Raw genomic sequence first — 27,130 nt, 5'->3', positions numbered from 1 at the left:
AGCTTCGCCAGATGCTACACTCGCCGTGTGGGCCACTGCTCCCTTTCGCGACTGAGCACAAATCAGCCAGTGGTCGAGATAGTTTAGTTCTCTGTTAGCCAGGCGGGTCACCTGCGCTTCTGCTGTATAAGCCCTCCGCAAATGTCTCTCCGTAACCCTATATTGAGGGTTCGGGCACATAGGGTCCCTTGACAATCCACCCACCGGCCGCGAAAGTGGAGTCAACTGTGGGGAATCCTACCAAGCCCAGCTTCTCTGCGCCTTCCAATGAAGCAAGTCGGGCAGCTTACTTCAAAATAGTCTGCGCTGATGAGGGCCGATCCCAAGAGGAGTGTACCTCCTCCATAAAATCAGGGAACGGTGGGAATGGCTGTGCTGTGGGAGCTACTGCCTGCGTCCGAAACACGGACCAGTGGAGCTCTGCTGGTGTCGTCGAGGCACGCAAAAAATTCACAGCGCACCCCATTAATGCCGGCATGGAGCTGGGCAATGGCGGTAAACTAGTCTCCAAGGCAATTTCGGCGCTAAGTTCCGCCACAGTCGATGGTGCCAGCTCCTCCTCTTCCTCCACCTCCGTGGGGAAGGAATGTCCTCCTCCGCCATCAAGGGCTGTGGCTCCGGCTCAACCTGGGCTTCCATGGAAGACCCAGAGGCCGAATCGGGTGCAGGCGGTAGCGGGGCCTCTACCGGTGCCACAGGAGCTTGCTGCCTAGACAGCAGCTCAAGGACCTGAGCCGCTTCTTGAGATAAATGATGTTCCTCGCCTGCTTTGAGCGCTTCCCCCGTCTCATCCTGGGGGGTAAAGGGAAGTGACTACGAGGTCTCGTCACAGGAGCCTGAGCACAGGGGATCGGGGCACTGTGAGAGCTGGAGGAGCGGGGATGCTGCTCCGAGGGCTGCTGACGGCTCTGCCGCGGGAGACTGAGCGTCTAGCCCCATGGCCCTTCTGAGCCTATTGTGACGCACCCTGGGCTGAAAAGCAGCGCAAAAGTAACAGAAGTCCTCTCTGCCCAGGGCCTCCGTGGCGTGTTGGACCCCCAGGCACCGCACGGTATAGTCACCTTGCGGTATAGTCACCTTGCAGGACATGCAGGCGTGAAATGGAATGCTCGTTATGGTTGTCGAGTGCGCCAAGCACTGTGTGCGCCAATTGGCTCGTGTGTCCCAGAGTGCTATGCTCACCAAGTGCACCGAGCAGTGTACACCCTAAATGCACCAAGCACCGAAGCACTGGGTGCACCGAACACCGTATGCACCAAGTGTATCGAGGCGCTATGTGCCGAATACCGTGCGCATTGAGTGCACTAAGCACCAAATGCGCTGAGGCGCTATACACCTAGCACTGTGCGCACCGAGTGCAATAAGCACCAAGCTCACCGACTGCACCGTGTGTACCAAGGGTACCGTGTGTACTGAGTACCGTGTGCACCGGGGTTGCGTGTGCACCGAGGTACTATACACCCCAAGGGCACCGAGCACAACGGGTGCAGTAAGCACCGAGCGCACTATGTGCACCGGACTACGAGTGCACTGGGCAATGCATACACTGGGCGTGCACCGAGGTACTGAAGCACCAGGGGGCAGCTGAAGCCGCGGTGCCTACTGTAACCGTGTGTAGTCATAGGCTGAAGCCTCGGTGGGCGAATCTGCGGACGGAGTACAATGCAATGTATACAACTACAACAATATTACAGGGGTGCACACTGCTGTTGTTGATTTTTTTTTTTTTTGAAGGCCAGGGCAGCCAGCGAGGTCTACTCTACAGAGGACAGCTCGTGGAGGACAAGGCCTGCTGCCGTTTTTTTTTATTTTAATTTTTTTACCTAGCTGTTGCACAATGCAGGCAAGCAGGATACGGCGTGTGCACTGCTGATGTGCACGCAAGGGTATTTAGTCAACAACAATAACAATATACTGTATATATTTTATATATATATATATATATATATATATATATATATATATATATATATATATATATATATATATATATATATTAAAACTATATATATATATATGTTAAAACTCGAGCGACTCGGCAGCCAGCTGAGTCGCTCGACAGCGAGGATAAGGCAGAGCCTAGCCCCGGTGGAGGACATGCTCCCATACGAGTGAAAGGCTGTAAAAGATGACAACACTCACTCCTTTAAATCAATACTGCACAGGCAGTTGACTCATGTACCACAGATAGGAAAGCAGCAACCTGCAATGCGAGCGTGCACAGGTTGCTGTAAAAGAAAGAAAGGAAAAGGCTAAATCAGGAGTCACTGATTCCGCGAAAGCGGCAAGTCAGTTTTCAGCCTGAAAGGCAAGGGAACTGCAGTAGACTCGAAGCTCTTTTTCACAATACGCTCAGATACCAACACAGAGAGTCTTACCTTACCATCTTGAGAGACTAAAAGAGAAATGGCTTTCTCATTATGACGGTTTTAACCCCTCGGTAGGCGGGATCGAGGGCGTCATCCCAGGAAGATTTGGTATAGAGAGCTCAGAAAATACCTACCAATAGGCAGGCATATCCCATACCTAATGTTTTTGTTGGTGGTCAAGTTCGAATTGAAAGGGAGCTGTAAATATTTCCTGTCAACTGTGAGGTTTCAGTTAAAAAATTAAAACAGTATTGACTCTGTATATCCAGGTCTCTGTAACATTATAATGAAAGATCTAAATCCCAATATTATATTCAATACAGCAACATACCCCCATTTGCTTTGTCTTAATGGATGGTCCATTCCTACCTGTGTTTATCTGTCCCTCCTCCCTCCCACCACCTTTCTGCCTTTCCTGTCTTTAAACTATTAACCTTCTCAGCTTCTTTACTCTGGGGGAAGAAGCCATGCTCATTTCTACCTCAGCTGCTGATTTTGCAGTTGTGTGTAGTATGGCTGAGTCCCATCCCAGAGGCGGAAGATCAGGCCAGACTTTAAAGCTCATTACCAGAGCTGTGACCTCACCTGCAAGGTAAGGTACCATGTTCTCACTCCCTGCCTCACTGGCGAGCCAGTAGGATAGTTCAAACACTGGTAGGCTTGCTTTACTAATGGTATTTTATCGTGATCACTGGTATAGCACTTTCCCTAACCTAGTTGATCTTGCCCAAGCCAGTGCATCAATGACTGGATCAACAGCAGTGGTGCTGTATGATGTATTGTTTGAATAATCAAACTAATATGTTTGGTGGTGTGTCCTGACTATGCTTAAAAATGTTTTTAAAAAGACATAAAACAATCCTCAACAAGAATGTATTGTGATAGGGGCCTACCAATGTTTCTACAAGGAAACTAATGGAGAACCACCAATCACATTGTGTGTGCTATAAATAATCTATGAATAATCATTTACAACATTTAAAAAAAAAAATATATATATGAAGTGACTTTCCCTAAGATAGGAGTATTTAAAAACAGGTTAGACTAAATTCTAACCACTATGCAACTCAGCTGTTGGGCTAAGAGAAATAATTAGCATAAAAAAGAAGGCATTCTCTACAACAGAAACTTGAAATCAGAGTAAAGGCATGTGTTAACACAGCTTCCATTCAAATCTGGTAGGGTAATTCAACTGACAAACTTCCATGTACTCAGAACTGTGTTTCTATATAGGTCTCAATACAACCTTGGGCATTATATTGAGAAGCCTGTTATATGGTAATGAAGGTAATTGTAATATAGTGGGAGCCCAGGCCATAATAGACTTACACAGAAGGGATCAAACAAATACATAAAGTATGAAGGCAGCAACAGGTGCTTACCTAAAACAACTATAAATCATACTGATAAGATGTCTCGTTTTGCAGCCAGTCTCATTAATATGGAAAATCAATGGGAGATAACTAAGAACAATAGACACCTAAGAATTGCAATTGGGACACTCTTTTCTGCTGAGATACCACGAATACAAAGGTGAGAAGCTTGAAAAGAATTTGAAGAGAGTCTAATAAACTGAAGAATACCTTATTCACTCTGGTTATATATATATATATATATATATATATATATATGCCCCCAAACAGATTTATGCAGATCATTCTTGCTTGGATGTAATGAGAGAGATTATTTAATTGTCACTTTTTTTTACTCAAACCAAGCTTATCTAAATGTTTGTAGTCAAAAAAATAAAAAAATAAAAAAATAAATTAATCCCAGTCTCTTATCTAATTAAAATCATTTTAATTACTTGGTTGTTTCCTTAGATACAAAATCAGAAACATTCCAGTAAATGCTAACACCCTCAGATCGTTGGGATGGGGTGAAAATGGTATACAGCAGATGCAACACAAAGACATCTTTGTTTTTTGTTTTTTTTTATAGATTCTGCCAGTCTGAATGAAAATAACGATAAGCAATTGCATGACAAATATGAACTCATGCTCAGAGAAGTGGGTATAGGTATCTGCTTTGGGCAATATGGACATTTCTCAACTAAGGGACACTACTTTTAGTATCCGAAGACCAAATATGTTTTATTGATCCCTTTAAATTAAGTTTGTTAGTGAGCAAAGAGCAATTGATACTGATATTATTAATTCATGTTAATGATAGGTAACAAACCTGGCCTTCAGTTATTTAGTAGAAGAACAAAAAGGCTGACTGTCATAAACTCTCATTTAGATATTTCCCTGTGAAACTGATATGAACCCTGACTAGGAAATGAAAGCCTGCTTCGAGGAACCTACAGTAGTGAAGTAGACAGCTTTCCATGGCTATAACAAAGCTTGCTGTGGGGAATTAAAACAAACAAAACAAAATAAAATTAATCTTACAGTGAGTGAAGTTTTGATACATAGGTTCTGGCAGCTCACATTGCCCAGAGCACAGAATGAGTTTTGCCATTTGATAATTTGCTTGATTCAGTGCACTGCTTCATGCAGGGCATTTTCTGCCTGATTTATGTTTAATCGAGTCACCTGCTCAATGTTAAGGAGGGTCGCAGGCAGACAGAAAGGATACAATCACATTAGTATCAGGGCTTTCAGCATTCCCATATCTGACAGCAGAAATCAAACTAAAGCAGTTTTAGACTATAATTTAGATCAATTTTAAACTGACTGTTTTAATGTGAAGTACAAATAACAGATTGCCTTTGAATGATGTTGTCTTACAGATTTTAACATGGGGGCTTTTCTGTTAATACTAGCCATTTTACTGCATCTTTTGTTGTGTTGTTTTATAAATAATTACATTTAAAAATGCAAATACTGTAATCACGAATCCAAGATAAATGTCTAAAAAAGGTTACATTTATGTCACTCAAACAAAGTTTGTATGAAATAAAACAGAAAATGGAGAACTCAGCATGCATGACCTGGCGGTCTACTGTACAGATGTTGTAATTGCTGATTTGCTTGACAATGGTCGATGTAACCTTTTTTGTGACTGATCAGATATTGAGATTGTGATGTGTTCCTTTAAAAATGTGCATTGCTCTAACACTGGACCACAATAAATAATTCATACCATCATTTTTGAGTATAACACGATTGTATTGCCAACACAGGACAGCAAACAACCCGGGTGAGAAAACATGTCACATACAAGTTCTGCATGTATTGCCAGGGCCCAGCTGAACACTTTAACATTAAAATATGCAGGCATGCTGAAAAGAATGGGAGAGCCACTGCTTGTTGTATACAATATTTAATCAATTAAACTGTGTTGAAATTGATGCCATCAATGACGTATTAAGAAATGACGTTTTAAAACATCAAAATATCACTGTTAAGGATTTGTAAAAGCTCCAGTACATGATCCTGAGTATAGATGCCACCCCATGCAAAGAACATATTGCAAATAGTTATAAATGTAAAAAGTTTGGATATGAAACACTAAAACAAAATTAACGAAATGTAAGTTCAACTAGACGTTTCCTGTTTCGTGCAGGGACAGGGATGAGAAAGACTTGGGAAAAAAGCTTGCCTTTACTATTCCATTCAAAGAGAAGCTTATTGTAAGTATTTTTCTTAATATATAATGCTGAATAAAAAGTGCATTATTGATAAGAATAGTAGGGCACTCCAGTCTGTGTGTCACAGACTTTGAATCTATTTTTTCTTATGTTTCTTGCGCTTGTTAGTGTGTGGCGTATGGAAAGGAATGAAGCTTAAATAATCTATGCTGCCGTGGCTAAAACAGAGTGCTTTATCAATAGGAGTGTGTAATACAACAAACTCATTAGGGCTGCATCTGAAAACTACCATATCTGGTAGCTACTGACTCCTGGAGAAGGGCAAAGAATAAAGAGCACAGCTATTGGAAGCTATTACTAAAATGATTTTGTCAACAATATGTTTCAAAATAAGGAAACAAATATTTGTATTAACAAGTAATATATGTATAATATAATATCACATACTGTATATAATAAGTTTGCCTACCACTAGTATTTTTTTTCAAGACTGGAGCTAATAAAAAATAAAAAATTGGCAGGCTTATTTAGGGATGATCTCTAATTATTCAACAGACACAATTAAACAAAAAAAAAGTGCAGTGCAGGAAGTGGTGAATCGAGACCAGCTTTACTGAAAGACTGCAGCATGCCTTTCAAACTGTCAGAGTTAAAATCCAGCAACAAAGAAAGAACACAAGAGAAAGCAGGTCTTTCCGTGACACCATTAGTTGTAATAAAACACGCTGGAGGCTAACTTGAAGAGCAACTGGTTATTGTTTATTCTTCTGGCAATGAGCTTATTTTAAGAATCCCTGATAAGACAAATGTTTTTGCTGGTATATTGAAATGTGTTGTAATGTGTTGTAATGAGAGTTGACTGTAAAACATCCTCTGACTGGGCTATGAGTAATAGTTCCAAGGTTAGTTTGCTGGTGAGCTATATTGTGCAGCAGATGTTGTACTGTACAATACTGTACATGAAGCATTTATAGATTCATATATACATGAGCCTTGCTTTATCTCTTTTTATTTTTCGATTCAAAGAAACTGAGACACTACCACTTTGTCGACAAATATAATAAATACAGTAACAGTTTATCAGCTAAGGATATACAAATTATAAAATGTCCCTCTGCATTCTTTTAACCACTTTAGCAACATCTTATGTAATCTTGCACTTTTTTGCCTGTCATGATGTTTTGCCACATCATGTTATAATTCCTCAGAATTGATCTCTCGGAAATTTCAAAGTTAATCGTTTCGAAACCTATAATAAAAACAACAAACTGTTTTTTTCTGGTTTTGTAAACTGTCACCAGCATCTGATTACACAAGGGTTGGTAACTGATAAGAAATCTTGCTTTCTTAATGAATTTGGCTCGATAAATTTAAATGCATATTCTTGTGATAAAAATGTAAAATCTAACATGTAAATTAACAAATAGCTGTTTTTATTGTTATGCTGAGGAATATCAATACAATGAAGGAATGTTAACTCTATTACAATACAGTTTTTATTTTGTTATACGTACTAATTGTTTATACTTGGTATACTCTGCCCAGTACCAAAGAATCATGCACCTTTAAGTGTGAACCTAGTGAGACCAATGTTTCATTTTGAGGAATTATCTGGTAGTAGCAAACAACAAACTAATACAATTGACATGTCTATAATAAACTTTAAAATATCACAGTTGAAAGACCTGATTTGATTTGCTAGCAAATGAACGCCAAACCTTTTACATCATCCCATGTCTTTGCATTTGTTCGTTTGTTTGTTTTGTGCCAATAATCTGAGATTTGAAAACCCTTGGTTGCTGAGAAACCAGTTTATGCACTGAGGCAAGTGAGGAAATAGGAAACGTATTTCTGGAGAGAGAGACACATTTACCTGTAGGAGCAATGATTCCTGGTGACATGAGACCTGGGACAGTATGTGGCATGATGTGCTGATTCTCTGGGGATGTAACACTCTGCGTCCTCTTGGGAGGCCTCCCGGGTCTAGAGCTAAAATTAAAAGAAAAGAAAAAAAAAACTTTCACTTGTACTGCTGTCTTGAACAGATTCTACTGAAAGTGCTAACATGTTCTGTAAATAAATGGTTTTCAAGGACAGTTGCTTTTGCAGTTAGATGTAATAGACTTCCATTACTAATTAGATTACATGCTGAATTCATTTCATTCACTGAAGATCAACCGCTTTTGATGCATAATTCATAGCCAGCACCTCGTTACCTGCTCCTTGGTATTAATATCCAGACACCATTTGAATTGCCTCGTTTGCATATGCTAAAATTCAGCACGTAGCTTTCAGCTTGAAAATTACATGTTAACTTGTAATAATTATTGCAGTCAGGCTGCTGTTGATTTATGAGACCAAATATGTGTAGTTCTTGTAATGAATGATATTTTAAGATTCTTCAGGAAATTAAAAGGCAATGGCTGCCTAAGGAAATGTTCTCCTTGTTTGATTTAATACTCCAGTTAGCTTGAAGGTTGTATGAGAGAGGGATTCAGACCTGTAGTATATTTCTGATGAGATGTTTTATTACTTCACATAACCGGCCTAGTATCTCGATGATAAATTACAATACCTGCCTAATCTGGTGGAAAAGGCCTCTTCATTTTCTTTCTTTTTCAAGGATCATCAAGTTATATTTTAACTTATTTCTGCCTATGTGAGTTCTCCATTCTAACAACTTTTAACCATACAGTATGGCTCCAGTGCCTTCATGTCAACAAATCAATACAATGTTAATTTGTGTTTACTGCACTCTGCTTATCCTATGTTAACATAATCCCAGAAGTGAGAATACTGTTTGGGATCTTTGTTTTTTGGAGGGCTTTTGATTGAAATGAGTTACAATAAAAGCATATTGTGTAAAATTCCATTGTCCACAATTGTATGTAGAAAGTAACTGACTATAGCCCCTTTCACACGCATGATCTACTCGGGTAAGAATCTACCCGGGCAGTACTCGGTGTCATGCGGGTCGGGTACGTGATTTCACACTGCTTTTGATAAAGCAGGTTTGACCTGGATGACAGACGCAAGTACACAGTGTCTCAGTCAACAAAAATATGGCTAAACAGAATAAACATAAATGTTCCTTGCGGAAGTGAAACTTCCACGGAGGCGTGGCTGTTTGTTATCGTGTCGGCTCATGAATGGCCATCAGGCATTTTGTCTCGCTCAACCCGAGTCAAAGCGTGTCAACCCACATCCGGAGGTGGGCCACCCGGGTCTGATCCAGGAACATGGTTTCACACTACGCGGGATTGTGACCCGGTTAGCCAGGAGCAGGGTCCGGACCCGGGTAGGATTGCCAGTATGAAAGGGGCTTATGATTCCTCTTTGAATTTTCAGAACCTTTTTAAAAATTAATATGACTGAACAAATATAATGTTGCAGCCCATTTAAGTGAGGGCGAGGGGCTTTTAAATAAGGGAGGCTCTTTGATTAGGAAATTACTTTCACCAAAATGTTCATAGTTCCACTATGTTCAGATAGAGCCTTTAACACAACATAATTTAGCAATAGTCAGGGCAGCGTTTTTTTATTTTTATTTTGGCAAAAAAATGTGCATGCTTCCTTAAGGACCACTGTATGCCATGTAAGTTTTCATAACGTCAGCACATTCACTTCCCTATAGTCTGGTAAAGCTGGAAAAGGTTATTTTACCTGAATGTGTTTGAACCTTGAAAGAGAGTTAAGAGATGTAGTTGATCTGCCCTGACTCATGTAACACAGTTTTATCTTAAAACAAAACTACAGAAATATAAAAAATAGTGCACAGTGAAGTCTCAGCATATAGAACAAGTATTATAAATATGTATTATTTACTCTGTATTACTTTCAGCTTTGTTTTTTTACTGACTGATACAATCTGAAATCACTAAACAAAATGTTGTTAGCTATTTTAAATTTTTTCACCAATAATAAAGCAGGCTTTTACTGACTGAGACATTCTGTGTCTATGGTACAGTCAAACAATAATGAATCAAAGTAACCTAAAACACAAAGCACAAGCAACATGACATAAGCCTTTATATGATATGTTCTTTCCCACCATTTAGGTAAATATTTTCTCACGGTACTGCACTGGTGTGACATCACTAAGATTGATGGGGTAGGAACAGGAAGTGATGCTGATTAAAAAGGAATGATTAAACAACTGAAAATCAGAACAAACTGACTACAGCAATGGGATATGAGATGACATGCTATGTACCTGGTCTTTTTAATGATAATTGACTTAATAATACATTTTAAATATCAGATTTAATTGAGAAGGGAATTCATTAACACAAAGCATTTTTTTTTTTAACTACCGGTTACCAGAACACTAATTGAAAACCTAAATAGCAAATGCATTCTTTTTATTAGGTTTTTTACTATCATAAAAAAAAAAAATTGTGCCCTAGGAATTTCTTGAAGCATCTTTTCTTTAAAATAGCTCTGATGTCCTTGCATGTGCTTGTTTTTCAGACATAAAAAACAGCTGGCTCTTCTGAAATAAGAGTTCTGCTATTTAACTAAGGAAGACATTGCTCTAATAGTAAACATGATTTATACTGTGCTCAGTATTTCCCTTCCGTTCTCCTCAACTGAATTATGCTTAAATGTCATTCATGGAGGCTCAAGTTTAAATGATCTACAACGCAGCTAAATCTAACATTTAAATTCCTCTCTCTCTCTCTCTTGAATGCCAGAAGAACATTTTGGAAGTTTGCATGTTGGAAAATGCTCAGTGACTTCTGAATGCTGATTCAAATACATTAAACAGAAATGTTAGATACATCCATTTTTTGGGTGCCCTGAACAACAATTGATGGAAACAAAAAGTCCCATAGCAATGTTCAAGTCACCATAGAAATCTACTAAAGTCTGGATCAACCAAAAGGTCTGTAGTGTGCTAAGTCAATGCCATCTAGTGTACAGCTAGTACACTGTGTCAAGTATCATTCAGTACGGTTACTTTTTATTGCTAGCAAAAGAAAGTGGCTGTGCACTCAGCACAACCCTTGGTTTATCTTGCCTTTATTAGATGTATATGGTGACTCTATTGGTACAAACTCAAATCCAGGACTGAAGTGCAGAGAACATTATCCAGGCTACATTATTCAAAATAAGGAACTCAATATAAAATCGGATAAACTACGTTTGTACCCTTTCAAAATCCAATGGGCATCTCTTTTTTTTTTTCCTATAAATTTAGTCGTTGCCAATTATTTTTATTATTTTCTCCCAATTTGGAATGGCTAATTATTTTTATTATGCTCAGCTCACCACAACCACCCTTGCGCTGACTCGGGAGGGCGAAGACGAACACACACTGTCCTCCGAAGCGTGTGCCGTCAGCCAACCGCTTTTTTCCACACTGCGGACTCACCATGCAGCCACCCAAGAGCTACAGCGTCGGAGGACAACGCAGCTCTCAGGCAGCTTACAGGCAAGCCCGCAGGCGCCCGGCCAGACTACAGGGGTCGCTGGTGCGCAGTGAGTCGAGGACACCCTGGCCGACCTAGCCCTCCCTACCCCCGGGTGGCGCTCGGCCAATTGAGCGCCGCTCCCTGGGAGCTCCTGTCCTCAGTCGGCAAAGGAATAGCCTGGACTCGGACTCGCGACGTCCAGACTATAGGGCGCATCCTGCACTCTATGCAAGTGCTTTTACTGGATGTGCCACTCGGGAACCCCACTAATTGGCATAATAGCAGAATTTCAAATCTGAACTGAAATTTCTATCTTGACATCTTTCTTCTTATGCTGTATGTGCTGTATATATAGACGTGCCATCTGTAATAATGCATGCCATCAAATGTGGCTCAAAATCAATACTTTTGTACATATTCTGAGAACATTTAGGATGTTCAGTAATTTAATGCACAAGAAAAGGAAAATAACTCCCTAATGTTCTAGGTATAGCTTCAGCAAGACAGTTTTAATTGAATCTCCCTTAGAGATTCAAACTACCTGTTCATACACATTCTGAGTGCTTTAATTAAATTTGGGGCTGTGCAAACAAAAGGCTGGTTTATAACTGGATTTATTAGGCTATAATTTTTTTATTGACTTATTTATTGTTCAAATACTGAGGTCTGGAAAGACCAAATGAAACAAATATAAACGTTTACCAAAATGAAATCAGCAAGTCAACCAGGAACATCTGTGCTTTTCTTCAGAGGCGATCCCTGGATATACTTCTGTTTACACTAGAGATAAATAGCTGGGTTTATTTTCCTGACTTCAATTTATAAAGAAATCCAGCACACTACCTTCAGGGTCCAAGCCACTAATATGTTACAAATACAGGATTTCTCCCCTTTTTTGTTGTGTAACCATGGCAAAAGAAAATAGAAATGCACTTTCCCTGAACCTTGTTTCTTTTAATGGACTTGGTCCATGTTGACCCAGCAGTGCAAGCTGGAACCCGATACTATCGGATAGACTGCTGCTAAAGCAATCAGATTAAAGGCAAACTATACACTCCATTACAGTACCAATTTCAGTGCAACAAAGCCATTAGAGCACAACGGCCTATTTCTATTAATCATTCCTTTTTTCGCACTGTTGTAGGAAAACTACAATTAAGTTAAACATTCAATAAAATACCAGTCTGCAATTCTACCTTTGATCTCCACCAATAAAAGGTGGTTGTTTCCCCTCACTTTGATAACCCCCATAGTGATATATGTTACACGTGTATCTCTTTGCAAATGTCACCTAAACAGGATGACATCCTTAATTTACATTTAGTGATTCAGGTGGCCACTTTACTATTATCAAGAAGACTCCAGTCACATCTAATGTATTCTATGATAGGGAAAGTTAGTAAGGTAACTGGGGGTCAAATTATTCACTTTGAACTGGGATTAGTAAAAAAAAAACAGGATTTTCTAAGGCCAAGGGAAGCTGCACACAGGTGTATTCGAAGTTTCTTTTAGTACTACTGTATGTACTACTGTTGAGTGTTTATAGTTATGGATGATGATGATGAGAATGTGGCATTTGATGTGTAGGAACCCCTTGTGGCAATATTAGTACATTTTATCACAAGCCATCAGTAATGGCTGTTTCCCTCTCTGTGCCATCTTTTTGAACTGGTGGCCCACTTTCTTGTTTCGAAGCTTCACTGTTCTTGCCTGCTACACTGTCTTCTTTTTTCTAATATACAGCACATCATCTTTAGCATTATACGCCTGCTTCTCGAAACAAAGGCTTTTCCATCATACCGCCAATCAGACCTTATAAAATATTAACTCTATGTCATTGCCCTTTTTAAAATCTCTCACCTAGAATTCCCTAATTGTTCCCTTTCTTTATCTCTCTGTACCAGAGAGTAAATAAATTAACAAAATAGCTTTTATCGCAGAGAATAACCTTTTAACTTAGGGATTATCGCTGGTTTATTTTTCTTTTTTTTTTACAGGAGATAGCAGTGCATGCCTCATTGATTAGTTTGCTGAGGTGGTGACCAGCAATGAAAACAAGGTCTCGGATATTGCCAGGAATTTTTTTTTTTTTTCTTCAAATCATTAAAAAAAATAAATAAATAAATAAAAAAAAACGTTTCCACACAATGCTTGCTGAATTCCATTTCTTGGATACAGAAAGTCATGGGTCAAAAGAAGTTTGTTTGTTTATTTCAATCACATTGTGCAAATGTATATATACAATTCCCAAGACCTGGTATCTATTTTTTTCTGCTAAGGTACAAGGATAACAACTTTCTCTGTTATAAATAAGCAACCAACTACAGTCAGTCCACGATAAAATCAACACATGACAATCATGCTGTATGAAACTGTACCCAGTCTGTCATTCAAAGTCATAGAAATTGTTGTATGTTTTTAGGGGTGAGGTGTAGAAATGCACTATTGTTATTATTGGTAGTAATTGTAGTTGTATTATTATTATTATTATTATTATTATTATTAGTAGTAGTAGTAGTTGTTGTTGTAGTAGAAGTAGTCGTAGTAGTACTAGTATTATTATTATTATTATTACTAATGTATATAATACACTAAGTCATGTCTTTGTTTCTTCTATCAGCATGAGAACCAATAATAAAGCTTGTGTCATCTTATGAACAAAAGCATAATACAATTATTATACAATTCCTTACATCATTCCCATAGCCTTCGGCATTAAGAATGCATTTTAAAAGGTTTCAAAAAACAAGCACATTTAAAAATGGTGCTGTAAAATTATAATATAAAAATACAGTACAGGATTTTACAGACATACTCAGCTCTATTTATAATACAGCACTCCGACTAAATGAAAAGATTGTGATAAAGGTCAAACAGTGGTACATAACATGCTATTATGCTCCCTTGTACAGTATTTATCAATCCCCACTGAGATCTCTATCAGCAAGTTGATTTGCATTGAGCTGCAGTTGGTTTATCTCAACCAGCTTTCCCTCACACCTGTCAGAATGTTCCTGCGCCCAGGTAGTTGTAGCTGTGTTATCAGATAGTGATAGATGGATTATGTGTAAGGACTATATATATATATATATATATATTGTTTGTTTAAAAGCTGTCCTTTATTGCTATTCACAGCTGCTTCCTGTTGTAAACACTTTACTTTTGTTCTCAACAATAAATAAGATGAAATGCAGAGAATCAAAGGGAAAAGGGTACTTCAAGCTGAACAGGGCTTTTAATCTCTCAACAGCCCCTAAGTAGATTGTTACATTAAAACAAAATACAAAGGGACCAAGTGCGCTTTCTGTTCTCTTTTGGAACAATATAATTTACTGATAAAAAAACAAAACATTACTTCTCTGTAACTAAAACATTAGGATGTTTTGTCTATCTATGTCAAAGCATTTACCCCTGAGGACATACAGATATTCTCTTTATACAGTAATCTCTTTACATATTTACATTTCAGTGTCTTATCATTGGTCTTCCTATTAAACCTGCCTTGTGTTTTGCATTTTTCCCATTACAATTTAGTTTCACTTCAGCACAAAGAGGCTCTTTGCTGACTGCGTTTGCATCCATGTTAGGTGATTTCTGAGGTGTCTTTTTTCATGAACCTTGTCCCATATGTATAGTCTATAAATGGCTGCCACACTATTTTTGGTTGTGTGTCTTTCACCCGTAAATATTAGAATGCTATAAATGAAACAGTGCACTTCATATATAGTCGATACTCCCAGTAACAAAGTAGCATTTTTCACAGGTGAGAGCTAATGCAATGTTTTTCTTTTCGTTTTTTTTTGCTGCAAGTAATTCTGCTGCATGTAGTAAAGATTAGTTAGCTTTAGATACATGTAATAATCTTGGCTATCTTCTGTGCCAGTCTAGTGTCATTAACTTCCATGCTAGTTAGTAAACTGCTCTTTAATCCTGTTTTCAGTGATACAATACATCTCCCACAGCCAGACTGGAACAGTTTAAGGGTTTATCTTTGTATGGGGTGGCACTTGGTTCTAGGAGTTCAATGGCTTTGGAGGTGCGCTATGTAGGTTACAGTATATGGCAGTGGGGCTCTTGGGGTGTAATATGTATAATATAGTCTTACATTGGAATGTATAATGGATGACGGATACATATTGACAAGTCATATTGGAATATATGTCGTTTATTGGAAACTTCACTCATGAAAACAAAAGTACATGGATTTAGCATCACATACAGTCTTGAAAAAGTACCAATTAAATTAATAAAAGAGAAAATGAGAAGAGAGTTTGATAATGTCTATTTTTAAAAGCCGTAATGTATTATTACTAGAAAAAGCCAATTGCATTATTGTGTACACTAATTATAAGACACCAGTATTATTTCTGTATCACTTCTATTAACACTAATACAGACTGAACAGACTGAACAGACTTTCCACAACATGGGAATTGATGAAGAATTTCTAATTGGTTGACTTTTTTTCATTCCTAATGGAGAATATTTTTTTAATTAAACAGATACTGTACCTAATGTTATAAATCAGATACTGCTAAACGTAAAGCAGTTAATCAAATGTATTAAAATGAGCAGTTCCAGGAAAGTCAAAATGAGATTTTTAGATATGATTTTGTTTTCAATATTTATTAATTGCAGTCCCTTTAGTTAACAAAACAGAACAAGTCTTATCTTACAATTGTAAGGACATTTAATCTAACTGCTTTGAGTGATCTCTCATTTTCATGAACTGCATTGCATGTGAAACAAGTCTTCAAAAACAAGGCTTTAAAAACATACCAGTCAGGGTGCCTTTGAGGATATTTAATTAAAATCTAATCCTGCATTCATTAAGGCTCACATAAATTAAGCTGTCATTCATAAGATTTATGGATTCTCATTTGCATATTGCATACAATTCATCAATTACTCAAGTATGAAAGGAGCACATTTCCCTTGGAGCTGCCTGCTACCCTGCCAACATTTGAAATGAGAGAAAGAGCAAGACTGTCAGGCATTCGAACAAACTTTCCTCACAATGTCTGCTTCTTGATTAATCTAATTTTCTACCCATCTCTTACATGATTTTACAACAGTCCAGCTGCAGTTTTCAATTATGTCTCCTGTCTTCACAACAAACTTTCTTGTTGTTTTTTTTGTGCCACTGAATGTAGGGGTGATTTTTATATGTTAGTGATCTAGCCGCGTTGCTTTCACTATATAAGAGTTCTCAATAAGTGTTCTGTAAAGAACATGTTATGTTGTACATGTTAAGGGATTTACACTCAGCTGGTTATACAAATTAAAGTAATTCAATAACATACCACGTATTTAAGAAAATTGAAATTATTAAAGGAATGGCATATTTTATTTGACCAGTAAAAGTGCAATGATACATTTAATGAGCATAATATATATTTTTGTAAACCTGCAGCACATTCTTTTTTTTTTTTAAACTTACAGAACTCTTAAATGGTGAGGAATGTCAACTAACTATGTTCATCGAAATGAAATAATGTTAATTTAAAAGCCTAGTGCTGTAACACAAACATAACCTCCACAGTATTTCCTGACACATTTCAACTCTTAAGTATTTTGACAGATTGCAAAGTGAACATTTACTGCCAGACAAATACAATCTCTGTTTTCTGTGGGTTGCAGTGGGAAAACATGGTATGGAACTAGTAAGTGCTAAAAGCACACCAGGCATGAATATGTCTGAAAAATAAACAGATGACTTGAAGTTTAATCAGAAACATGAGGTCATTAATATGCATGATTAATAAAAGCCTTGCCAAATCACAAGCATGGGCAGCAAAACTATTCTGTTGCTTTCCTAGCCACCCTAGTGTTTGCTGTAAATCAGAGCAAGTTATTCCCAGATTGCTGTTTGATTTTTTCTACCTTTTTCAATTTCCCCATGCGTTTTACAGTGAATACTTACCACAAGCTATCTGCCCAAGCTGCTCAAAGATGTGTGCAATAAGAAAATCATTTTCACCATATACAATCACCTACAGCTATGGCCAATAGTTTTGCATCACCCTATAAAATTAACACACTTTGCTTTATAAAGTCGAATGAAACCTGCTGAATAATGTTATGCTAACCTACATACCACTTTGTAGTTTTCCATATACTTCATGAAAAACTGACAAAAATTGAAAAACATTTTGAAATCTAACATGAAATACTGTACTAATATTATGGCTTCCGGTAGACTTTTGCAATATCGTTTTGTAGTTTCTTTGATTGCATGTTAAATAAAATATATAAATTATGTTCATATATATTTTGTTTTTATAAATTATGTCTCAGTCCTAAAGTTCTAGATAATGCAATACGTTTGGTCATAGCTGTAGATTTTTATTCTTTATTTTTCTCTAAGTCCAGACCACCTGTTCCACTCCACAGATTGGCTGGATATCCTTAACAAAAGGCGATGGTAAACAAAAAAAAAACAATAATTGCCACTCATGTGTTACAGAGTTCTGTTCCACCTGACGACACCACGCTGGCTGCTGTTTCAATCTGACCTTTTTATTGTGTACAAAAGGACATTAAAACAAAGACCAGTGTAAATGTCATTAAGCAGAATAAACAATGTGGCATGAACTGAAAAAACATTCAAACGCTAATATTTCCATTGCTGTAGTATTTTGAATATAAAGAGGCTTTCTATGCAGTTATTTATGCATATGTACAGAGGACTATAGAGTAATATTGAAGAATGACTTTACTGTAATGTGCTGTTTGTATTACCAGCATACACTATCTGAAATTTGTGCTGCTCACATACATTATTATTATTATTATTATTATTATTATTATTATTATTATTATTATTATTATTATTATCTATTTATTTGGCACCTTTATCAGTTGCTTGGTTTTAATGGAGCGATTGCATTAACCTTTGTGCAATGTGTTCAATCAATACTACTAACAGAACAGACAAAGACAAACTTGTCCTGGTAAAAAAAGATTATTTTCATATTAAATCCCAAATCCTGGCAGAACAACATGCAGGTTTTAAGAAATACAAACTAACTAAGCCTTCCTGAAGGGGTTTTAATCTGTTTTCAACAGTGGAGAATATGAATAACGGGGGGGAGTATACCAGAATTGACAAATCTGCTCTTTCCTGTTTGAGACATCAATGCAGAAGGTGGAAGATAACCCTGATTATTAATAACTAGAGTAATTATATATATATATATATATATATATATATATATATATATATATATATATATATATATATATATGTATTGTCTGAAGATTAGCGCAGTACAGGTGAAATATACAAACATACAGTAAACATATTTAAATTGTTGTCCCCCACACCCCATGTTACAGTACATATTACTTTCAATTGTCTATATTATGTATACACAATAATGAAAGTCTATCAATTACAGAATGTGTGATCTTTAGTGATTGTGACATTAAAAAAGTGTCCAAACCAAAACATGTTTTTTCAAGTAATAAGCAAGCCTGCTTGAAGCATTAATGTACACATTTCCTTTGAATATATGTGAATGCAAATCAGCGTTATTTATGATTTCTAATTGATTGCATACTTGTATACTCACTAAAATGCTCAGCACTAAAAGATGTTTGCTCAGCTTTTTCTTATTTATTTTAATGTTTTGTGTGTCTCAGGGATTCTAATTTAAGTTCTGCACGAATGTGGTTCCTACAGTTTGTTTATTTTCCTACATCCAAACAGTTACAACAAAAAAGGCAGCAATGTGTGGTCATATCATTAGTTCCTACAATAATTAGAAGAAAAAAACTAATTTGTGCTGAGACAAACACACACTTTATGTACAAGTTAAACAGGAAGTCCTTGATGATTAACATTAATTGGACCAAGCACCAGAATCCTGTGTGAAACATTAAACAAAACTGATCTGCTGTTTATGCTCTTTTTCCTTTTTAATAATTAATGAAATGTAAATAATCGAGAGAGTCCACAGTGCTTCATATTGTAAGAGGAAGGCAGATGTTTAATAATAATAGAACCTCTCTTTACAGAAGGAGGTTATGAATCTGCCCCATTTTCCCTGTTCAAAGTCAGAAATAATGGTGCCTGTTCCCCTGAGCCTACACTGCAGGAACTGTTTGCATATTTAGTTATTGTTTACGCTGCTCCAGTCATCTGCTGAAGTTCACTCTAATGTGGCCCTGATCAATTCTGCCAGCTGTGTTTAAGTGCTGTTTACAATAACAACATCACAGTGCATTTTTATTCGGAAACAACAGCTCCGACAGCACCTCTGCACAGTTAAGAAAAAAAAGTGGTTTGCCTAAACTAGTATCAAAGTGAAACTCTTAAGGAGAACATTGGGTATCTGCTGGTATCTCTTAATTAATCCTTTTCAAATGCACCCTTGGCAGTCCTAACTGAGAATACACATGTATTGACTGAGAACTCACAGTCTCAATACTGTTTTCTTCCGTTGTTTTACCAGAAAACGAGGGCTGTGAGACTTGACAGCGTCTTCTTGACAATGCAAACCAAGATGGGAAGAGGATATTGTCAGGAAGGCACACGTATCTTTTGTCTGCAATCTAGATGCTGGTGGAAATGATTAATTGAGTGTGACGTAACACTTTGCCTTCGTTCGCACTGACATACATATCAGCACCATCTGCCAAACACACAGGGGTTCTTGATGGAACCCAGATCACTAAACCTGGACAACCCCAATTACTTCAGACCAGGCTCATCTGTCCTATGAGCCAGGTGAAGGTATTCTACTTCTTACCAGGTAAATGACTCATTACACTATATTGTATGCCTCAAAGCAATAGATGCTGCTGAAGGTTTTACAAAGAAAGTTATTCTTTCTTTTTTTTTTTTTAAGGTAAGAAAGCAAAATGTTAAATTCAGCAAATGTAGGTGAAATGACATCATTCGTAATGTATGGCTTCACTTTACTGACATAAATCCTAAAAAATATATTGCCAGAGTTCTCTGATAAATTGTTTGCAACATTCTCGAGACTAAACCCCTCAATTCTACCTTCTAGTAACTCTGAGGAACTGGAGATGTGACAGAATGATGAATATCACAACCGACAGCTCCAATATGGCACAATTCTAGCAGATCAATATCTCACTGCGATAGAAGAAAAAAGGAGCTGATATTTGTCTACACATTGTATTACAGATGGGGTACATTTCTGTTTTCTGCACTCATGCTGAACCCAAGCAATATTTTATAAATGTCTGAAATGGGTTACACACAAGTACACGCAGTGGAAAGTAATCATTGTTGTAGCACCTGTTTAAAATTATGATTGCACATAGCTTAAAACTCCTGTACAACATGAGTGTGTCCTTGGAAATAAGCTGGAAAACTGAAGGGTAGATGTACTGAGATGGGCCAGTTGCAGAGCAAACATACATTTTGTCATATATACTAAGAGAATATATGTTAATCAAGAGAGACGCAATATACTCATTTAAATATTAGTTGCGTCTTCTTAGAGAGATCTCAAGCATTACATATAGCGGGAGTTGAGTTGTGGTTTGCTGCAGCAGAGAATGCCCAAAGGATGACGTCTATACTTGCAAGGGTGCAAGAATCAAAATAATATTGTTTTTGTTAAATGAAAACTACAATGCATTCTGTTTCGTTTTCATTTTACCTATTTTAATACTGTTATATATATATATATATATATATATATATATATATATATATATATATATATATATATAAATGAAAGACCGTTTAATCCCATCAGATTCTATAGAGGGGCATCCTCTTTCACCCCCCAAAAGTTTTTCATAATCATACAATAGCCCCTTACTAAACCGGACATGTTTGTCCGACATAAGGAGGCATCAGGTTTAAAAACAATACAATAAAATCGTACACACATACATTTATAGTGCTCAGTGCATTCTAAATGTAAATCATTGCGCTGAAATTAACACTAATGTGTTTTGAGTAGGCTTCACATTACATTATGTAAAAATATAAATCTGTACAGTGCACCTATACAGTATACAGTACAGTAATAAAATCAATTGAATACCTAGCGCACTTTCTTTTTACTTTAGCCTACCAGTAACACAAAATAAACCATGCTGCTGTATTGTACACATTGGTGTACAATGCAAATAAAATATTATTTTAAATTGAAACTAAATGGTTTTAGCAGGTTTTTTTTGTTTGTTTTAATTATTATTATTTTTAACTTAGTAGCCTAGACAATTAACACAAAATAGATCCTGGTCCTATAAGATGCTCAGAATGAGCTGGAGGGGTTAGCTGCACATGTGTGCAGTCTATTGCTCCCAATACATTGGGGGAAACCAGAAATGTCATAGAAATTTGTTTTCAAGGCTTGTAAGTACACCCTGACTTTAGTGAAAATGAGGTACTTGTGTGTTTGCCTCCAAAATACATTGAGCACCACTGGCAATGCATGAGAAAAAGCTGATTGGAAAATGCCAGCAACACAATTGTGACTGTTCAAAACATGCTTTCAAAAGTTCTTAACAAATGAAATTGTAAGTTTCGGCAGCTTTAGTATATCTCATAATAATATTTGAGAACCCTCATTTGCACTATCTCCATCCGCTTTTTTGCGAATTTCCGCAGGAATGCCCATAATTATATATTCATCTAAGGTTGAACCGCATAGAAAAACTGCTGCCACAATGCATTCCCTAAAAAGTCGCAAACAGCATTGCAGATGTTTAGTACAGTTCACCCTAGAATTCCGACTCGTTTGCAACTGGTTTGTGACTGGCGCAACACTTTAGCACTAGGAGTTTAGGAGTTTAAGAGTTGTTGGATACTATTTGCGTTTAATTCTTAAACAATGTTTTCCATAGCTTCCATAATCCTTTTAATGGTGCTGTAAGTATAAAGCTTAATAAACACTTGCAAACTGATTGCTTGAGTAATTACTTAACTACAGAGTGTTTAGACAGCCATGTTGGCGAATGTTTTGACAGAGAAAAAAAATGGTTACTGGAGCTTAAGAGTGGCTTTCATTCCATAACAAAAAAAAAATCAGTTGAATGACTTCTTGGTGAGGTAACAAGTGTAAATAAAAAATATAAAAATTAGGCACAGTTCAAGTACTGTAATGTTACAGAAACCAAAGGAATTTCATTTTGATACTTGTCTTGATATAAGGGTCTGACCAACATAGCCTTGATGTGGAAAATAAAGATTAAAGTAAAGTGGGTTGATCACTTTTTAACCGATAAAGGGAACAAAGTACTTGAGCCCAGGCACAGCTGGCTTGTAGATACATGAACAACATAAGGAGACCACCATCCGCAAGCGAGCAGCGATGAAGAATATCAGGTGTCACAGACTTGTTTCACTGGAACCCCTTTCCCTCACATCTCAGCTGTGCATATTGGCCACCTTCTACGCAGGCATCACGTTTGTGAGCTTGACCATGCCAAATCCCAAATCCCTCAAGAGCCTTTACATCAGCCTGCTGGTGTAGCTCGGGTCCCCAGTTCAGCACTAAAGAAATAAAGACATCAGCTAAATGAAACAGGAAGCTTGTTTATGTTCCCATTGGGAGCTGCAGCAGGGTAGGGTGATGATGTGAGCACATCAGCAGCTATGGGAATTACATGAGATTTAGAATAACTAAGTAACTCAACAGCATTAATAAAACCACAGGTATGAACTGGCTGGTCTCGTTCTATTTACTGTACATTTCGGGGTGTTCTGGGAAGTCACATTGGCACCATTGCCTAAGTCACATTCGCTTCTGTGTTCTGTATAATTCTCTATTAAACAGGTAAGAAATTAACTTTAGGCATATATATTGTGGATTATATAAAGTATCCCTTTAACGCCCACTGTGGCCTTTACAGCCCTTTTTATTTTTGTCAAAGCCCTGTGCGACTGCACAATTGGGGTGGGTGCCTTAGTCTCTGGCTCTGAGCCTCTCATCACACCCCAGGTGTACAATTATGTCAGCCTAATGAACACCTTGTCATTCCTTATTCCTTTTTTAATGCACTGAAAAAGTGGTTTAACTGTAGTAGGCATTAATACTGTGCAAAAGCATCCACATTAGTTTCATATTAACATTGCAGATTTATATTGGGGCTGTGATAAAGTGCCTATTAGCACTAGTGTATGGTTTTATTAACACATCTAATATGCATGCAGTACTCACCTCCTAGTGTTAAATTAAAAGAAAATACAGAAAGCATATATTGCAGATCTGCCAGCCTAATGTAAACGTAACTTTGAATCTGTTTTATTACCCATCAAAATCCAGATAACTGAGATATTATAGGGTCACAAAAAGACCTGCATTGGAAAGTCTCATAATGCATGATATCTTCTCTCAACGGGGAACAACTCTTAAGCCCCACAGCTGTCACTGGCAATAGGACCATCTCGTGGTGAATACTCAAGGTTCGTTAAATGCTATTAAAGGAACACGGTATCCCTTGTGCAGAAAACTTGTCAGCATTTCATTAGAGACTGATAAACATATAATGCATAAGTGTCAAACATAGTGTCTGCTTTCTGACAGACTGGCAGGAAGAGTATTTTGGGATCATTTTGCTGCAATAATTCCCATGCACAGGGCTGACAGAATGAATAATTTCAATGGGGGATGTCACAGAGATTCCGAATGTCTCTGTACACTCGTACAAAGATAGCAAAGGATAAACTGGCTCGGAATAGTAAGGATGGCAAGTTATATTTTCCTTTTTAGGGACATGTAAAATTATTTTCTTTTTTTTTAAAGATACTGTTGGATAAAACATTTAGCTGTCGCTATTTAGAAATACAGGTATATACAATAATTTGTTAAATTACCTTAACCGCAAAATACTATTCAGTTAACTGCCTCAGCTTTGTAAACTCTACTTCAGAAGTGCAACTATAACTAATCTACAGTACCTGCAGAACACCTGGCTCAGAATGACACACCTGGACGCCTTCTCCTAAATTTGTATCCAAAAATCTTCATGTAATAAGGAACACACATCAGATGTGTCATATAAACAGTGTTACGACTAAATGTGTCTCAAAATCAACTTTAAAACTAGCTCATTGAAATTCAAGGGTATTTAGCTTTTCATTTTTTGGTGGCCTATGACATATATAGATTGCAATGTCAAATTAACAATAATATTTTGAATCATGCCTTTGACATAGTGAAAATTCTGAAGCTGTAGTCCCCAAGCCAGACAACCACGTGTCTGTGCATCTCAGTCTGGCACTATGGATGCTGTGTCATGTTGAGACATCTCTTTTTCCCTTGTTTCTTTCTCTCTCCCACTATCTCTTCTTGAAATAAAAGTATATCAGGAGGTTTTTACAGTTGAAAAAGGCAAATGTGAACCTTTTTGACAACAAAAACCCAAGAGGTTTAGGTAGAGCCACTCATAATTCTTATTTTATCCCACAAAATAACTATAACTTAGAGAAAGTCCAGATGTATAATACAATGCATTCTAAATGTATGACTCTGTCCTGTTAAGACTGTGGGCAGTTTTAAAATTGCTGTTGTTTAATATTTCAAATCCCAGTTGAGAAATAAAGAAACCTTCCACATAATGAGAACAAAAACATGTAAACACATGCAGAGATAAGTCATAAAACACCGGGTGGTTGCAAACCTGACGAGGTATGTAAATGTTATATCTTGTGGATGTAAAGAACATACAGTCATACTAAATCAATATAAAAACAAGTTTGCAGTTCATGAAAATCTAAAATTATTAGGATTTGAGGTGTTTGAAAACAATTCACACAAAAACAAAAAACAGTCCTTTAAAAGCATTTGTTAAAGTCTTTAAAGTTTTCTGAATAGGGCCCAATGTTGCAAAACAATTACCAGTAATACACAAGTTGGAGTGCCTCCACCACAGTTTGATTGTGCTTTCACAAGAAATGGTGCAGATTTCATTTAACACAAATCTGACCGGTGGATCCTATTCATAAAGCTTCAACTCATGAGTTATTTATTTTATATATCTAAATATGTATATAAAATACAGTTTGATGTAATTGTTTTTCAACAAGCAGTCTAACACTTTTATTTTATGAATATTAAACATTTTGTAATGATTTATGTTAACCACCCAACAATTACAGTAATGACCATGGTCATAAGATGTGACCTTACCCCAGCCTAAATCTTAGCCTTAACCGTATCATTATTATTAGTTCTGTAACAGAGAAGATTGCATGTAATTACCTCATTAATTACTATAATTACCAGTAATTGTTGCCCAGTTAATAAAAAGCATAACCAACTTTATTGTATTCTTATTAAATTTAACTAGTGGTTAATGTATAAATACTACTATAGTATTTCTTTTTTTTATTATTATTCTTAAAGCTGACTCTCATTAAAATCAAAAGAGACAATACCAGGAAATACAGTAAAGATTAACTTTTAAACATGCACACTGCATACCACAAGGATTCGGAACAAACTGAAATTCTGTCTAAAAAAGAATGAGAAATATTAATTTGAATGGCTGATGTAGTATCATATGTGGTGTGAAGCATTTATTGAGAAATATCTTGAGCTCCATAATTAAAAACGTGTCAGGTGAAAGTCCGACTCGCTTCCTCTGAGTTTAAGTTCTCACAGTCTGCTCTTTGTTCATCCTATTAACCTTCTAGCTGCTCTGTGCGTCTTTAAATTAAATCTTTAGCCCCTTACTAGTGAAATTAAAACTACAGTCCCTTGAGCAATTCTAATTATTCTTGTTCTAAAAAACTTCCACTTTGTCTGTCTTTTGTATTACAAAGTTGCAGACTCCCACTCAGATAATATATGTGCCAGACTCTGTCATGCTTCACTCCATTGAGTTTTTTTTCTGCAGCACTGTTAAATTCTCACCTTGCACTGCCCTTGTCGTCAAGTCATTCAAGCACAAAGCAAGGCACACAGGAGTGTTTACTCATTTCCCTAGTACATTATCTCACACATTAATCCGCAGGCTGGAACTTCTGGACAACAGCAAATCTGTTACATTGCTTTTGACTGCAATAACCCTCAAGTTTCACTGTAATACGCCTTGGACCTAGGACATTATTTTCTTAAAGCCACTTCTATATACCACCAGTGCTAAAAGTAATTCAAAGTAATGTATTTAGTGTCAGTACATTTTTAAAAAAGTGTATGAAAAGCAAATATAAAAATAAATAAAATATTTATCATAATGCAATAACCCTCAATGCAATAAAGGGTAGCAGTGTGGAGTAGTGGTTAGGGCTCTGGACTCTTGACCGGAGGGTCGTGGGTTCAATCCCAGGTGGGGGACACTGCTGCTGTACCCTTGAGCAAGGTACTTTACCTAGATTGCTCCAGTAAAAACCCAACTGTATAAATGGGTAATTGTATGTAAAAAAAAAATTATGTTATATCTGTATAATGTGATAGCTTGTAACAATTGTAAGTCACCCTGGATAAGGGCATCTGCTAATAAATAAATATGATCTGCGGTATAAAAACATATTTTCAGAAATCAGTATCAAGACGTTAAAAATCCATGCTTACTGCTTGAGTTAACTTTTTCCACACTTTTTTTTAATAAAAATAACACTGTTTAACCCTCATAAAACCATTGCTGTATTCACTTAATTCCCACTCTTTCAAAGTGCAGCAGCTGAGCAGCAATAATTCAAATTGTTCATAAACGTTTTACAACAGAAAATATGATGTTATGTGACTTATAATGTAGGTCCCTAGACACTTTTGAAATACACAAGTAAAAATCTATAATTTGTACGGCATTTATATTAAATCTGATAAAGGAAACAGTCTTTTGTTATTGATATTTCGAAAAAAAAATATTTTGAA

At 36.9% G+C, this 27,130-nt stretch overlaps 1 protein-coding gene across 8 annotated transcripts in view; it reads right to left on the bottom strand.

Moving 5' to 3' along the window:
- Positions 1-27,130, bottom strand: part of LOC117406002 (dachshund homolog 1-like) — a 253,072-nt gene that overhangs the window by 178,436 nt on the left and 47,506 nt on the right. For all 8 annotated transcript variants that reach the window (XM_059030265.1, XM_059030264.1, XM_059030266.1 and 5 more), the window contains exon 2: positions 7,778-7,893. In XM_059030265.1, the coding sequence (XP_058886248.1) occupies positions 7,778-7,893 (116 nt within the window). The remainder of the gene's footprint in view (positions 1-7,777; positions 7,894-27,130) is intronic.

The sequence above is a fragment of the Acipenser ruthenus genome, chromosome 9 (genome assembly GCF_902713425.1).
Source record: "Acipenser ruthenus chromosome 9, fAciRut3.2 maternal haplotype, whole genome shotgun sequence".
In the NCBI taxonomy this organism is placed as follows: domain Eukaryota; kingdom Metazoa; phylum Chordata; class Actinopteri; order Acipenseriformes; family Acipenseridae; genus Acipenser; species Acipenser ruthenus.
The sequence above is the reverse complement of the archived record's forward strand: the minus strand, read 5'-3'. Positions and strand labels throughout refer to the sequence as shown.